Source organism: Melospiza melodia, chromosome 1 (genome assembly GCF_035770615.1).
Source record: "Melospiza melodia melodia isolate bMelMel2 chromosome 1, bMelMel2.pri, whole genome shotgun sequence".
Taxonomy (NCBI): domain Eukaryota; kingdom Metazoa; phylum Chordata; class Aves; order Passeriformes; family Passerellidae; genus Melospiza; species Melospiza melodia.
Window position 1 is genome coordinate 125,930,857 of NC_086194.1, and position 17,082 is coordinate 125,947,938.

Consider the following 17,082-nt stretch of genomic DNA (forward strand, 5'->3'; position numbering starts at 1 on the left):
GAAAAGCTTTGGTCCAGTTCTAGGGTGAGATCCTGCAGACCATCTATTCAAGAGAGAGCAGATCCCAGCTGCCTGCCTGTGAATTTACACGTGGGATAACTCCAGTCGGATGTTTTGCTCTTTGTACCAAAAGTGACATACATAGAGTCACGTTTACTCGTGCCAGCTCAATGGAAGTGGAATGCTCTGGGGTCTGAAGCTGCACTGAATCCTTCCCTTTAGGGAAACCCTTAGCTGATCAGGACTCAGGCAGTCACAGACCATGCATTTCCAAAATTTGGGAAAGGCACTAGAGGGTGCTGTGCTGAAGGAGAAGAAACGGGGATTTGTATCAGCAGGAAAAACCATCCTGACCTCTGCAAGGTGAAGAACCACTGTCTCCATCTTTTTTCCTCTGAGACCGTGTAGGCCCCTTCCTGCAGTAACAGCCGTGTGCCTTTTTCCTAAAGGAGGGGATCGATAGACACTGGTTTTCCTGAATCTTACACAAACTCCCATCAGGAGTGCTGAGATCAGGAGACAAAGAGTGCAGCCTGATGTATAAATATGAACCTGATGACAGTCAAATGGTAAAAGATTGGTTGAACATTATTAAATGCATCTTTTAAAGGCAGGCCCCAGGGCAACCTTGGGTGGGGGACACCAGAAGTGCTTGCCCTGCTGTGTCCCTGTGGCCTGTGACAGGGCCATCTGAGCAGGACTCCTTCCCATCCTGAGCTGGTTGGATACAGGCCAGCTTGGATCCAAAAGCTGGGGCTGTGTCTGTAGTGCACATCGGCCAACAGGCCTGGCAGGATTTATGGGTGCTGGAGGATGGCTCAGAGCAAGTCAGATCTGTTTAGAAAAGGTTTTTTATGCTGGGGGAGCTCCCGTGGCTCAGTTCCAAGGAGCACAAGTGGTAGGTGAATCCTCAGGTGCTGCCATCCAGCAGGAGGTGTGGGGAAGGAAACCAAACCCCTTGACAAGGGGTCAAGGGCTCACAGGTGCTTTAGGCACTTGTGTGGTGCCTGGGACAGAACAGATTCACTTCAAATAACAGACACTCAGGACTTAAAATACTGCATTCACATTTCTTGTTTCTCTGAAGGTCAAGATGAGTTACCCTCATTCAACGTATTGGCAGGTGAATTAACATCTATTTTGTTTTCTGTGGGGAGCATCATCTTCTTGGGAACCTGTCTACCACAGAATGGTTTGGGTTGGAAGGGACCACAGGCAGGGATGCCATTTACTAGATCCTGTTTACTGATCCAACCTGGCCTTGAACACCTCTGGGGATGAGGCAGCCACACTCCAGTGTATCTTCTGTGTATCTTCAGCAAAGAAAATGTAGCAATCCAGGAGGAGTTTAGAGTACCAACAACCCCTCCGCTTCCATTTTGTGTTACATCTTCCATTTCAGCAGTTTTCAAACGTTTTACATTCTGAGTCACAAGTGTACATCCAGGGGAAGGAACAAGAACAAAACTCTATCTGCATTTTTTAAAATACATTAGAAAAATCCCAGCAGTGTTCACAAGCTCAGAGGGAAGCTCAGCTGCATCCCCCCTCCTCTTGCTGCGTAATTCCCAGTTTGCTTCTGGCTACAGCCTCAGTGGCTACTGTAGGAAAATCTCACCTGTGGAGGAGGCCCTATCTTTTTATTACCAGGCTGTTTAGCTACAGTTAACTACTCTTTCCATTTTCTTTCCTGTTGCCTTCAGCAGGAATAGGGAGGTTTGAAGAGAGAATCAGATTTTTTGCATTCTGCTAATGTCAGTGAACCTAATACAGTCATAAAAAAATTAAAAGGTGAAGGCAAATCAACAACAACAAAGATCATGTAAGAATCTGAACTTTTTGATTTGTCAAGCATCTTGTAAAATTACAGCTTCACCAACATAAAGGCAGTCATGGTGATTTATGCTGGCTCTTCACAGCTTACATGTTTCAGCTATCTTGATGACTTTCAGTTGAGATTGTAAGCATTACATTTCCTAACAGTAGAGACATTTGGCTGCTTTTTTTATTCAAAGTGTAGCTATTCCTGTAGATAGGCACCTTGCTTACAGTAAACAAGTGCCAACATCAGTGTACCAGAACACACAGACTGTAATTTGCACGTCTAGACTTTATTATTACAGCATTTTAGTTGCAATTTATCCCAGACACACAAGTCAATGTAATTTTACACTTCATTATGTGTGCTGCTCTTTTCTCAAACAAAATCAGCATTAAAAAAAAAACCTGCAGAACTTCAGCATTTCTAAAACACTCTGGAAATGACAGTAGGTGCCAGCCTGTAGAGCAAAAACCATTTTCCACAATCCCTCTTCTCACTAGTCACTAGCTATTCATAACAAGGCTTATGCTATTTTTCAGATTCATGAAATACGAAATTACATGATACTACTATTTATTAATAAATTACTCAAGCAAAAGGTTTGAGCCTGCAGAGGTAGCCAGTTACACATAAAAGAAAGCAGAAAAGCAATCCACAACCTAATCTGAGTCTGGAGAGACCACAGGCCTTTCCAACTGCTCCAAATTCCTATTATAATATACATATTTAAGTAGATATGTTTGATCATCTTACTATATTTTTCCCTTCCCAGTATGTGACAGGAGATTAAAGCAGGTCCCAGTTATCCCTCATATTGCTTGACAAGCTCACTGTCAATGTCAGTGGTGATCTGGAAGGCTGTCTTCAGTGAGCTCCAGCCACAGCTTTGATATTGCTGACATTTCAGATACAGCGAGCTCAACACAGAGGAACTTGCTGAAGTTACATCAATGCCTTCAATTTATCTGTACTTCCCCGCTCTGTGACCTTCAAAGGACATACAATGATTCACATGTAATTTGGCCTTACTGCTCTATTGTTCTGCAGGCCTTAGTGGATTCCCCAGGGAGATTTATGGACAGCTAGCTTCATGGGATGTACATGGCTGTTCCAAAAAAGCCCAAACAAGCCTAATCCCAAAACACCCACCAACAAAAACTGCCCTGTCTTTTCAACAGTGTTCCCTCCCACAAATAAGTGGAATTTCTGAAACTCCAAACCTGCATCATGAAGGATGAAGCAATCACAAGGCCAGCTAAGGATGGTGGTTGAATAATAAATACAAATTAGGCTACTACAGCAGGCCATGAGAATAAGGAAACTAAAACATTTAATATGGTATTTACTTATTCATGAGGAATAGTAAAAGAAGAAAACAAAACCTTCCAGACTGCCCTGGGCATTATGATGCAAATGCACCTTGTACTTGGAAACTGTTGCAATGTCTGAATGCTTAGAAATATGTATAAGCTGCAATCAGGAGAAAACACCATGCCAGTCATGTTCAAATGGGTCTTTCCATAAATTACTTTATTTCTCATTAAATGAGCACAGAGTCATTACCATATTAATAACAGATATGTTTATTATTACATATCCATCAGTGCGGCTTTCAATACCACTTGAAACATGCAAATCGTCCTAAGGACGAATCAGTTTTCCAGTGCTTCTTATTTAATACACAACTGCAAAGCCATATAAATTATTGAGGAGGTATTTGGTTAAGAAATAAAATAAAATAAAACCATACTGCCCATACCATGAATGTATTCCTGCTACAAAGCAAGAGTCTGACAGCATTTACTGAAATTCCTGAATTTCACCCAAAGCTTTTTTGTCTTTTTTTTTTTTTCTGCATTGCCTACTCATCTCTTGGCTTATTAACAAGAATCAGTCTTTCTTTGTAAGAGGAATTCTCACTCAAAGATTGTACTTAATTTAGAAATGTATCTAGCATCTACAATACTTCAACCAATTATAGTTCAGTAAAAACTACTGATATGCAATAGCTTTTTAGAGGTTTCTTTTGTTTAGTTTTAGGTTTCTACATTTATTGACATGGCAATAATACAATTATCTCAAATTAAGGCACTAAAAGAACAATGTAAAACCAAGTAAAAGTGTTCTAAGAATAATTTACAGTTCAAACAGTGCATATAATTCTTAAATGTTTGTTAACTTAATGTATGTTATCACTTAAAATTGTAAGGCAATACATTATACAGTAAGAAATGATGTACCCCAAAATATGCTTCCAAACTTGGTGGTTCTTTTTATTGTTAGTTTCTAATGCCTCTAACAATAAAATAATTCAGTATGGCTTGGCAAAAATGCATAGATTAAAGGCAATTGCTTGTTTTCCCCCCTTTACAAACCTGCTGCATCAGTATTTTGTAAAGCATAATGCAAAATATTTAACACTTTGAATCCATTCCATAGTGGGTGGTTAGCATTAAGGCTGTAAAGAACTCTGCAGTGAAGGCACTGAAGTTCAAGTGATAAGGCTTCATTTTAAGCTAGTTCTGCAGTCTTCAAGAGCACAACTTAAGAGTCTTGAAAGCAATTGCAGTCTTTCTCACTGAGAAACCTTCCTCTTTCTACTCCGTTTCATATGCTCATCTTGATATAAATATCCCCTTCACAGGGTTAACAGTCTTTTTCTTTCACTGGTACGAAGAAAGTTGGCTGCGTTTCATTGTGACTGACAGGCTTTTTTGAAAAAATCCAAAAGGCAGCACCTTTTTATATACCTAGCTAAGCTTTATTTGCTTTAACTTGCATTACATAGTAATAATTAATCTAATCTACCTTGAGGCAAACCCGCAATTAAACACCCTCAGCGTGCTTTTGTGCCAAAGCAAGGAGGAGACAGTAATAGCAATCTTAACCCTGAAGCCTGTGATAGTTATGTTGAGAGGAACAACAGCCCGTCTGCACTGCTCTGTGTGGTTAAAAAAAGCCCTGTTTCTCTGACTGCATCCCATGAGGTTCCATTAAGCACTGTACATGTGGTTAGCTGGAACAAAAAAGAAAACAGACAATTAATAACAAATATAAAAATTAGCTTTGTAACACTAGTGCGTGTTTGCCAAGAGCCTCAGTGAAGAAAATACTTGATTTTAACAGAATTCTTTTTCAACTGACAAGGTACAATACTAAAATCATACCTACATCATCTTCCACAAACTGTTCTCAGTTTCAAACAACATTAAGCAAACACAGAGATCAAACAGATGATAGCATTACTGCAGCTTTACAAGTAAGCAATTAAGAGTCAACAATCATGGGTGTATTCATGGCAAATGCAAGGTGACCCTCTTACACTTGCAGGACAAGAAAAGGCTCTCTAGGCTAAGAGCACGCACATGCAGTTGCAGAGCTCATCTGATGCACAGACATTTTGCTGGCTGGTTGTTTTCCTCTTCAAACATGCATTAACTTGACCAAGTGCCCAAGTCCAACTGTATTAAAACAAAAGATCTCAGCTGTGCTAATACAATGTGAATAAATCAGCAGACTGGAAGCTATAAAGTGTAGGTTCTGATCTCGAAGCAGTACTGCAAATGCCAGCAAGTTCATCATGAAGTTCTGATTCATTGTCATTAGTGATAAGTTCTTAAAATGCAGAATAGAACTTAGGATGAACTTTTATATGCAAAGCTCCTTTCAATGGGTCTGAGACACCTCTCCATGAAGTCAAGGAAGCACTGCCTACTGACTGCAAAGAAAGGTGGGTCAGACCCTGGATGAAATGTATTGAAAGGTCTTCAAGCATGTGTTGAAGTCTGTATCCATTCAACAAAACAGTTAATGCCTGCTTACATGGTAGGACTCCATCACCGAGGGCAAGTTCTGCTATACTGTCTGACAAGAGAACAATTTTCAGATACTCAGTAAAAGCCAGATATGTATATCCCATAAAAAATCATTGCTGCTTCTCTTATTCCCACACCTAGGTAAAGTGGTGAGGGAGGAGGAGAACTGCAGGATGCATGAGTCCATAGAGGCTGATCCAATAACTGACTGCCTCCTGAGAGGAAAAAAGCCTGGTGTTCCTCTGCTTTATCCCTGACCCCAGCAGAGCATCCTCCAACTTACCTGTCCTCAGCTTTGGCCATCCCTGCACTTCTCAGTGCACTGATCTACTCACTAGCTTGGCACAGTTAGTCTACATTTTTTTGACAGTCAGGAAACTGATTTGTGTACTTTCATGGAAGGGTCCAAAATGGATCATTTCGAACACTTATCTAGGATCCAAGGACAGAAAAGAAGGAAAAGAGGACAAAGAGGGAAAATCCCCCCCTTTAAGTAGCAACAGGCTGTCAAATTAGAAGGGAATTTTCCTAAAATAAATCCATCACCTCTTCTTTTTAAACACACAGGACAGAATATGAAGTGGTATCAGGGCACAGGCTGGGCACAGTCCATCAGAGCAGTACTTGTCTAGTTTACAGATACAACTCACAAAAAATTTGTCTGAGGAAACTACAAAAATGTCCACAGTGTAGCTGCCAGAATGAAGAGCTCCAGCCTGGCCTTTTTCTAATGCTTCTTTGCTCAGTGGAACTCTGAATCTTTTCATTGTCGGCTCTCATTGCTCTGCAGGTGCCATGCAGGCCCCACTGCACTCCAGTCAACCCAGTGCCAGCTGTCAGATGGGGACAGAGTGTCACAAAGACACCCAGGGAGCCCCTCCAAGGGCCCCACATGCCTCCTGCAGACATCTCCAGGCACCACGACAGGCAGGAGCACACACACACCCAGCACCCCTGCTGCTCAAGTGCTGTGCCTCTCTAAATGGCTTATGCTCAATAGGACTCTTTCTCCACAATCAGCGACCACAATATGCAGCATTAAAACAGAGTTTCTTGTAATTAATTACATGTTCTAGAAGCACTGTCAGTATTTGATATCATCAAGAAGGAAGATATCAGTTATGTTATCAAGTTCACTGATGGATTTGGGGTCAGTCTAGAAGAGTCATGTAAATGTTAACTGTTTGATCCATGTCACAGCTTGTCAGATAAATTCAAGGAGCTAAAGAAGTAAGACATCATGCAGGTATTAACTTCTGAAAACCTAAGAGCTTTATTTCTTCCTAAGAACTTGGAAGATCTCCTTGGGTGATGGAGAAAGGTGTGAGCAGAGGTTGTACACCAGGGCAGCTGGGAAAAACGCAAGGCTGCAGTATTTGGAACAGCTGATCTGACCTGACATCCACTTGTGCAAGACCATCACCATCATCCTTCCTCCTTTTGTTCTTGAGGTTCTGCCCCAAACCTCTGTAACTTCTGAACCCAACAGAAAATCACAAGCTTTTCTTTTGTGGAGTTAGGGTTGGATTGTATTTGTTGTCATGCTCTGGGTTTTTTGGCTTTCCTTTAGGCAAAACATTCCTGGATTAATTTTCTGCTGAATAATAGATCAGCTCACTGTGGTAATCTGTGAAGCATGAACTGACACAAGATAAAGCTCAGGAATGTGCAGCTGTCCTCCTTCTGGTGCTGGAGAGCTATTAGACTCATTGCATCTTTAGGATCTTAAAAACAGAGCTTTAATAATGGTGTTTCTCATTTTTTAAAGAAGTTCCACTCGCTAGTTGTGCATTTCTGTGATTCTGTAACACTCTCAACAGGACAATGCCAACAGGATTAATAACAGCAATAGTCTGGGTAACTGATGTCCCCAAACATACCCATTCCTTTAACAGTTACTGTAAACTTTCAAATATCCCAATCTCTTCCTTCTATAACAGATTTGCTGCACACTTATCCTTGCTAAAGGTAACTCCAAATCAGGGCTTCTATTAAGAGAGAGTGAAAAAGAATCAATTAACTGATTTAAGAAAATGGATTTTTCTCACATAAGAACATGCATGAAAGCTGGTTATTACAGCTACCAGAGGACCTCTCAAGGATAAATGGAGAGCATACTCAGAATCAATTTTAAGAGTTTTTGGAAGAAAAAGTGTACAACTCTAAACATCTAAATGTGAAATAAAGAAGTATGGGATTATCTTGAAGGGCTTCACTGAATATATTATGATCTCAAAACTATAATCCCTGGGAGTGTTCAAGGCCTGGCTGGATGGGGCCCTGAGCAACCTGATCCACCCTGGCAGAGTGGGTGGAACTAGATGATCCTTAAGGTCCCTTCCCACCCAAACCATTCTATCATCACTTATGTTTTAGGATGGAAGTCTTGGGAACAAGAAAATCAATGCCCCTTTTGTCTTTCATATTTTTTCCTCGTCTGTTCCCTTCAAGGAGGATGTTTCATAATATACCCCATGTCTCCTTATACAATAATGTAAGGAGACATGGGGTCTAACATATAATAAAGGTCTGCTTCCATTGCATTTATTGCCAGGAATGTTTGGTAGCCCTGCCAATCTGGGAAGACTCTTTCCTTACTGAGACACTAGTTTCTACTCCATACTGTCAATTCATTCAGTTATTTGAGGAGAAAACAACACATATACTGTATCAGGAAGCTAATAAAGGTTAAAATCAGATTACAGCAACCTAAGCATTAAAAAAGTGTATTTTACATCATGTCCTGGTTAATGGACAGGATGTAAAATGTCCATTATGCATAGGGTAACAAATAGTTTACAAAAACAACTGCTGGGACAGAAGATAACTTGGAATGAGTTAGCAGGCCGGAAGAACAGAATTAATACTTAACTGGCCTCACAACAAAAGAATTGGCCTAACAACAGACAGAATCTGTAAATTTCTCATTTCAGCCCCTTTTGCAGAAGACTTCTAGCGTAGACAAGCTCTGAGTCAATCCATGGATGGGATGACTGTGGATCACCCTTGCTGCTAAATGCCATTACTGACATATCCACTGAGCCTTGCCTTCACACAGGAATAAAAATGAAAGCAGCTCCCTCCCAAGCATTGGGAGGTACCTTTCCAAATGTGAAGAGCTGATAAATTTGCCATAATAACAGGAAAATTCTGCTCCTTCCTTTGGAATTTGAGCTAAGTATCAGCACTTCAACAGCCATAACTATGGAATTATTTCACAAGTAGGACTTATAAACGGAGGGGGTTTTAGCCAAGAAGTTCTGTAGTTTTTGTAGCTTATTTCTCACCTCGTTTTTCCAGAAGTATTTTTAACAGCTTTTCGGAATGACTGGTTTGCTGAGGATCTTGTAGACAAAGTTCTAGGAGAAGCACGAACAAAAGTAGATGGTGGTGTCTTAGGGATCTTCTTTACTAAATGTGTCACCCACTTCTTCTGTTCATCCTGACAGGATGCCAACAAGAGCATATCTCTTGCTGAAGTTACATCATAACTCACTACAAGGAAGAAGGAGGAAGATGATTCAGTGAAAACCCAGGCTCCTTTTCAAAGTAAGAGTTATGACACACCAACTGTGCCACTGGAAGGAACAATGGAACCTATATACATTCTTGTATTGCATTTGTTTATATATTTTTGGAAGACAGCAAACAGTAGGGAGGATTATGAATATAATGTTTTTCACGATTTGTCATTCTGCATTAAGATTCTTGAGTCTAACATGAGCATTGGAGAAATGAGAAACTTACACTAATTAGAATTTTAATAAGCTAGGAAGTTATGTGAGTGCCTTGTGGCCAAGTTCCAGAGTACATACCCTGAATGCTCCACTTCACAGCAGCACAGAGGAGAAACTTTTCCTCCAATCTGTGAGGTGGCTGAAGAACCACTCTGCAAGATCTCAGCAGCTCAGCAGAGCTTGCTGATACAGCCACTGCAATTGTCCCTAGTATGGGTCAGGTATAAGTGCAGAGGAAATGGTGAGGGCACCAAGGAGCTGCCCAGTACTTGGGAACAAACCTCTAGGGAACCTTGTGCTCTCAGGGCCCTCAGCAGAGCTCCATCACCTACACCACAGACCTCCCTACAAAGGTTTGCCACAGCTGCCTGTTCATAAACACTGCAACAGCCTATTGCTTTAACTTCCACATCTAAAATCACTTCAGTTTTAAGTTTAATTTTAAACTGAAGTGCTTTTATTCACCTCCAGTAGTTCAGCAGGTTTGGCTTAACCACATGGAGAATACAGAACAGAAAAAAACCATGAGTATACCTTTGCATGGTGCAATTAATTCCTCCTTTTTATCCAAGTGGTCTCTGTGGCACTTCACATGGCATCTTCGACATTCTAGGGCAGCAGGGGGTTTAAAGACATGCCAGAGAGGTTTGGCACAGGCCTCACAGTTGGCTGGAAAGTGGTATAACGTGGGAATAAATTCATGGCCTTTGTGATTTAGAAAATTTGTCTTCTCTGCCGGCTGTACTGGTTCTACCTCCAAATCCTTCCTGCATTCCCCCTCATTAGCATAGAGAATCTGAAAAAGAACGCTGCTGTGTTACTGTTGAAGCACTAAGTACTTTCATATCCTCTTCAAAGAAACCACCACTTTTTCAAGAGAGTTAAATAGACAGGAGAATCTATATCTTTTTACCTGGAATATTTTAGGAATTTCTTCAGTTTCAGCTCTATATACATCTCCTTGAGTTACAGGCCGGACATGAAACAGCTTACTAGATTAGAAGAAACATGAATCAGAAAATGCTAAAAAGTTATGTATCGTTCAGAACAATTATCAAACTGCTCTGAAGTTCTCAGAAATTATGCAAGCAACACGACCTACTTCAACACTGCAATATGATTTTGGGAACTAATTCATAAACCATACAGATTTTGTCTACCCACATAAGACCAAAATAATTCACAGCATGGAAAGAGGGTTATCTTAGAATGGATTCAAGATCCATCATGGTAAATTTACTTAAGATAAAGGCATTCAAATACTACCTCAAAACACTAGGAAGTCTAACATTATTGCTAGAAAAAATTTGTGAAAACCTGGATGAAAGTAACCATATTAAGTAGAATACTATCTTGTAGTTTTTTACTAAATCACACTGATGAACAATCTATGCCAAAACACCACAAAAGGAAATCTGGGGCACCAGCTGTTGAAAAAACTATTTAAATTGTAACAAACATCATGTGAGTCAAGACTCTAAATCCACCTCTCCCAAGATCCTGTTTTCAACAGTGGCTGTAGCAGATGTTTATGAAAACAGAGTACGAAACAGTTCTAAGAAAAAATAACTCTTTTCCTGGTTATGAGCAATTGGCAGCTGAAGCACTTCCTGAGTTTGAGAGTCCTTCCAGACCAATGTAGTCCTTGATACATCTATTCATGAATTCTAAAACCTTTTTTCAATTACTATTCTGTAAGATCCCATAATGTCAATCAGCTGTTCAAACATCACAGTCATGTACCAGTGAGGGGCTTCAGTGATATTTGATACCATTTTCCTCATGTATAACCAATGTAAGGGAATCACAATTAATATATTTTACCACTTCAAACAGAAAACAGCTGGAAAAATTAGAAATGCTTTGGACTAGAACAGCAATGATTCTTTCTCTTTTTCTCTAACTTATAGCAATCATAGGACAAAGAGCAAGTACTGTCAAAGTTCTGTTAATGGTACACTAAAATACAGATAGACATTTTCCAACTAGTATGGGAAATTAAAAATTATTTATGGTATTTTTATTTCAAGCTTCTAGATTTGCTATCTGCTATTTCACACACAACACTCTTTTGTCAATTTGAATCCAAAACTAACAATGACTTTACTTACTCTATATCTAGTACCATAGATGGATTAGACTGGTCCTTGTCCTTTTCATCATTGTAGAACAGTATCTTTTTACTGCTCACCACCACATACTGTGGAAAGAAAGGGTAAAACAGCTGAAATTACATTTTAAAAAGCAATAATTTATCCTAATATACTCCCACATGCACATAAAAAGCCAGAGTAAATGAAAGGTTTCAAATTAACATCAGGAGATATTCAAATCACCCTGAAGGCAGCTAGACTACAGACAGCTGTGCAGTGCTACAGCTGCAGTGACTGCATTGTCCCTGGATCACTCTAAAATGCTTGTGATGACTCTGCAGGTCCATCTGTACACAAACTCACAAATTTCAGTTGCCACTGGCAGGTCACTAGGAAATTTACTGTAACACTGAGTGTGACACAAAGTAAAAGCTATCACTTATTGATAATGTTGTCAAAAACTTCTCTAGTTCTACAGACCTGCAGGACTCACTGCTACTTCACACCAAACTGCTGGTAGGCTAAAACAGAGTCCCATGGCTCCTGCTATTTCCTACACTCCCAATGTAATGGACTGGTAAAATAAAGAGCCCAAATGAATCAGCAGAAACAGAGGTCTGGTACTCATAAATACACTAAGATAGTGAAGAACAAGCACCTCTAACCTAAGCCCGTCCCAGTAAGTTCAAGTCTGGAATTCACTGCCTGCTGCTCTTCACTGGGGGTTGCTAGTCTAAGATCTTTGCTGGAACTGTCCACAAGCATAAGCTCAGTGACAGCTGTGGCTGCTCCCTCCCCTGTAGTTTCAAATGTTTTAGAAGGAACTGTAAGATATAAGATACTAAGGATTAAAAGGAAAGAAACTGGCAGCTCTGTCTACACTGATCTCCAGGTTCACGTATAATATAACCCAGAAAACAGAAAAGCATGAGAGTGAATGCACCACTAGTTCATCTCGAGTCCAAGTACTGGCAGGTAACTGGATGGGTTTCTGCACAATGCAGATACTGATCATTTGAATAAATGTCTACTCCTTCTACAAAGGGAGGTTTCAACCTCATTGTACACAGCATTGAAGCTGACCTCAAAACCTGAGTATGAAAGTCACCTTAAGTTTATACAACAGCATTTTTAAAATGTGCTGTGCAAGGTGTGAGATACAGTTGTAAATCTCAACTACTGAAATGCATCTAAAAAAAGCCATGAAAGGGCATTTTGTCACAATTACTTAATAGAAAGCCTGATCAGCTTCTGTAAGCACTGAGTGTGAACCTCTTGTGATTTTTCCCATTGAAGAAAAAGATTGTACTTCAATTCCTTTATCCACTCCAATAGAAAACTAATGCCTTTTTCATCTTTGAAGTGTGCACTTCACCTTTCAGAGATCAGAGCAAGCCCTTCAGATGACAACTATCACAAATGCAAATTCTGGCTGTAAAGGAATTCAATTATCACACTATAGATAAGCCTTGGTGAAAGAACAACTTAACCTCACAAAAAAAAGTTATGTACAACAGCATCAATATCCTGTTGTGAACATATAAAAAAATATTCTGACAGTAGTTCTGTTCTACAATGGTTTTTGAAGGATATTTTATCACCTTCACTGGGGATGAAATGAAGCTCCAGATAAAAATAAGGGTAATCAATTTCAGTGCTAGCTTTAGGAGTAACAAATGTTTTTTCTCAAGTAAGTTTTCCACACTCACCCCCTTCTAACTTAAGCTAAATAAGTCAGAGGGCACTGGGCAAAACCATTAGTATTACTGACATTTGAGACAGAAATGCAGCAGCTCAAGTTGTAACAACTCAGGCATCAATCCAATTACACTCATAATATGATTTTGCTTTTCCTTTAATTTAATCTGGGCGTGCCTATATTTGAGGTTGCATATACCTCTCACTTTCACAAAACTGAACCGGCGGGAGAATTAGGAAGAGAAGCACCTGAGGAGGCTGACCACCTGCCAGCTTGTTTCAGCTACAACAGCAGCTGAAACAAGTGCAGTTCAGTTCAGGCAACAGAAGCACATCTGAGTGAACACAGTCCCTCACTACTCTGACTCACTGATATGAGCCTCAGCTAGTTAAGGAACCTTATCAGTACAATTTATTTCATGACTGAGCCATCCCTCTGCAGCTCAAATTCCTCCAAAGTGTGAGCACATTCAAACTAGGGAAGTGTTGGAAAGGAATGGATTAACTGCCTAAAATATCTTGAGGCAAGTAAATATGCCTATACTGGGCATGCCTGAAGAAATTCTGATAGTCTTTCACTGGAGAAGCTGCATTTATCAGCAGTTTAGAATTTCATTTGTCAGAGAATGCAAAAATAATCTCCATTTTTACAAAACAACCACAAAAGGGTACTTAGAAGCATCCTGACAGAAAAATGACACAGTATTTTATATAATCCAGAACAGAACAAAGCTACCTGATTTGTGCCAGGCATCATCAATTCTATAACAAGAGGATTCAAGCAGCCCTAGCAATCAAACAGATCTACAGGAACATCTGCTATTTGGTTTTGCTCCTGGTGGTGAACACCTTTTTTGTGGGTAAAGCACCATCTCTTTCTGTATACTTTTGCTATTAATATTGCTGGTTTTATTGTGCTTGTCTTAGTCCTGCTTTTTGCTTTTAGTAAACTGTTAAGCCATAAATTCTGCTTTTGTTTCTCCCTTACTCAAAGGGGTGGGGGAAAGGGGACTGGCCATTAGTTGAAATAGGGCAGAACTTATCACTCACTCCCAGCAAGCCAGAATAGGCGGTGGTTTTAACTTGCAGACAAATCACCAAGGTCTGATATTGATGTAAAAATAGGCAGGTCTGGAACTCCAACACTTGGAGTGTATAAAGAAGGCCATGGAAGCCCACTGAAAATAGCAGTACTTCAAAGAAGGAGCACAGCAGCTAAAGACTCAACACAAACCCTCAAGTGCTTCTCTGACAGGAATGAATCCCTTCTCCTTTAAATTTTATGGGAATCATTTCCGGCTGTTGTAGAATGTGAATATAAATAGAAGCACTTAAGAAATACCTTTCAACAAGAATTAGGAAGTTACTTCAAAAGTGTGATTAATAACTCAGTAGTTCCCAGTAGCAGTCTTTGAATATAAAGATGAAGGAAAAGAAACTGTTTAATACAATTAGCTTTTAAAATTGAAAAAAATTCTAGAGACCATGTTCACTTTTGTATTTAGTTGTTCTAAAAGATGATAAAAGGGGTGGAACTGAAAAGCCAGAAAAGATAATCAGAAAATGGTTCTAAGTACCTCAGTTTGAATATTGGATGTTTCAAGAAACAGATCATAACCTTTGCAGAGGCACAACAAGATTGCTTTACTTGGCGTGGGAATTCTGTCACAGAGATCCCATTTCTGACAGTAAATCAATTATTTTTAAGAGAAACCTATCATTTTAAAGGTAAGGGAGACAGAAACATCCTTGGAAATCATATGTAGCAAGTCAGAGTGTGATGCACTCTTCCATGACCTTCAGAACATTTAAGTGCGGTATTCCCTACTCTGTGCTGCCAAGTTGCAAAAAGAGATTCTTTTTCAGTAACAGAATTATAAAGATGCTTACTCAAAGAAGAAACGTGATTTTTAATGGTTCCAAGATGCTCATTGTAAAGCATTTCCTCCCCTCTTGCAAATTTGCACAATGTCATTAATAAAGGTTTCATACTGAACTTGAATTTTCTTGGGGTTTTTTTTCTTCAATAATGTACATACACTGAATTACTCTTAATTATTTTGTTTGTTTCTTAAATACAAGTTGTAAAACCAATTCACCACATGCCTAGAAGCTTTTCCACGGAAACTGAGGAAGAAAGAAAAAAAGGCATCTGTACCTGTTTCTTCCAGCCATGCCGCCTTATATTTCCTTTGTTTGGTACTGAAAGCCAACCTTCAAGTCTTGATTCTGGTTTTAAAAAATGCATATTTAATAATTTTGTGTATTTATAATAATAAAGCAGAATAGCACAAAAGCAAACTACCACTAGAAAGGAAGATGTACTACATGTAGTAATGGGCAATTACCTATTCAGCAATGCAGAATAAAAAGCACAGCTAAATAAAATGAAGATATAAGCATTTAATTCATGCTTCATCACAAGCCAACATCTGATTACACAGTTACTGCACAATAAAAGTAAAGCTGTTTTCCTTGATGCCAACATCTAACACTGTATGTAAATAGTTTGCAAAGAGCCAGGCAGGAAAGACTTTGCTTTGAAAATATATTACAGTTTAAATTAGGAGATTTTCAATGTAAACATGATTTAACATTCAGAGGGGCTGTATGAAAATACTCAGCAGGAAGATGCAGGAAGTAAAATAAATCAGATCCACATTTTCCACAGGAAACAAAAAAAGGAGAGACAGCACAAGAGCAAGCAAAGCTACATGGGTGTCCCATTACTCACAGAAGATAAGCATAGGAGATAATTAAATAAGGAATGCAGGAAGAATCAACTAGATATAAAGAATAAGAGACAAGTGTTTTACTCAAAATTTCAGTGAAAAAATATCCAAAGAGAAATGTAATACCTTATTTTCCCACCATTAAATTACTGAAATAATTTAGCGTGATACAAAAAAGGGCCACAGAAAAAGTAGCATTCTGCCTAATGTGGACTGTTGATTTAGAAAGCCCTTCCAGCTAACTGAGAGTGGCTTCTAAAATTTAAAATTATGAAGCAAGGTTATAGTAGCACTGAAAACTTCAAAAACTTTAAGTTAAAATTTTCTAAAACATTCTCCACAACTATTTATGTCCTGAGGAGCTACTGGTTCCTTCTGTCCTTCTGGAATTACTCTTTGTGAGGTGTAACCCAGCAAGTTCTGAAATGCATTCAAATGTAGGAAAGTTACTGTCCATATGCTTAGCTATACAGAATTACAATGGGTCTGACAGCCTAGCAAGGCATTATAATGATGCATGTAAAAATCCTTCCCACATTACCTTACAGCAGGCAATATTTAGAAATGGACTACACTTAGGCATATGGAATCATTTCCCATCATTTCTCCACAGAGAATAGCTTCAAAATACTGGAGGGACACTGAACTACTGAGATCAACTGGAAGAAAAGCATGTTAGCAGAACTCATTCCTGTAAGAAAACTTCCCAGAAAAATGAAGGAAATTTGTACCTCTCTGCCTTCTCACATCTGCATAAGAACTGTGGGGACTAGGGGGTAAGGGGCCCCACACCCCCAAGCCTACCTCCTCTGCTATCCCCAGTTACTGATATTCAGCAGCTTTGGAACAGAAAACCTATTTCCTTCATGTCTACAGGCCTCACAGATATGTTTACCTTGATTTGAATACTTTGATTAAGTTTTACGTTAAGAGAAGATTCTTCCATTTTTAGAAATTATAGAAACATCCTAGAACTCAGGTTTTCATTGCAAAACAAAGTGATGAATTGCTAATAAAAAACAAAGTATGGAAAAGTGTAATTCAAAAGGAATATAGGAAGGATGACTTGTTAAAAAAAGAAAAGAAAGCTTCTGTTGAAATTGTGGCATATGAAAATCTGAAAAGATCCAATGATGATGAATTTTAAAAGATGCTTATAGGGACAGTGTACGTTTTTCTAGGTTT

At 39.2% G+C, this 17,082-nt stretch overlaps 1 protein-coding gene across 2 annotated transcripts in view; it reads right to left on the reverse strand.

Moving 5' to 3' along the window:
• Window positions 1–3,325: 3,325 nt before the first annotated feature.
• The window catches only part of ROCK1 (Rho associated coiled-coil containing protein kinase 1), an 84,008-nt gene continuing 70,251 nt past the window's right edge, over window positions 3,326–17,082 (reverse strand). Inside the window, exons 28-34 of one of the 2 annotated variants that reach the window (XM_063167237.1) lie at window positions 15,324–15,394; window positions 11,486–11,574; window positions 10,288–10,366; window positions 9,909–10,170; window positions 8,925–9,132; window positions 5,645–5,686; window positions 3,326–4,838 (exon numbers count right to left, since the gene is read on the reverse strand). In XM_063167237.1, the coding sequence (XP_063023307.1) occupies window positions 5,659–5,686; window positions 8,925–9,132; window positions 9,909–10,170; window positions 10,288–10,366; window positions 11,486–11,574; window positions 15,324–15,394 (737 nt within the window). In that variant the 3' untranslated portion in view covers window positions 3,326–4,838; window positions 5,645–5,658. The remainder of the gene's footprint in view (window positions 4,839–5,644; window positions 5,687–8,924; window positions 9,133–9,908; window positions 10,171–10,287; window positions 10,367–11,485; window positions 11,575–15,323; window positions 15,395–17,082) is intronic. The other variant, XM_063167245.1, reaches the window with a different exon arrangement.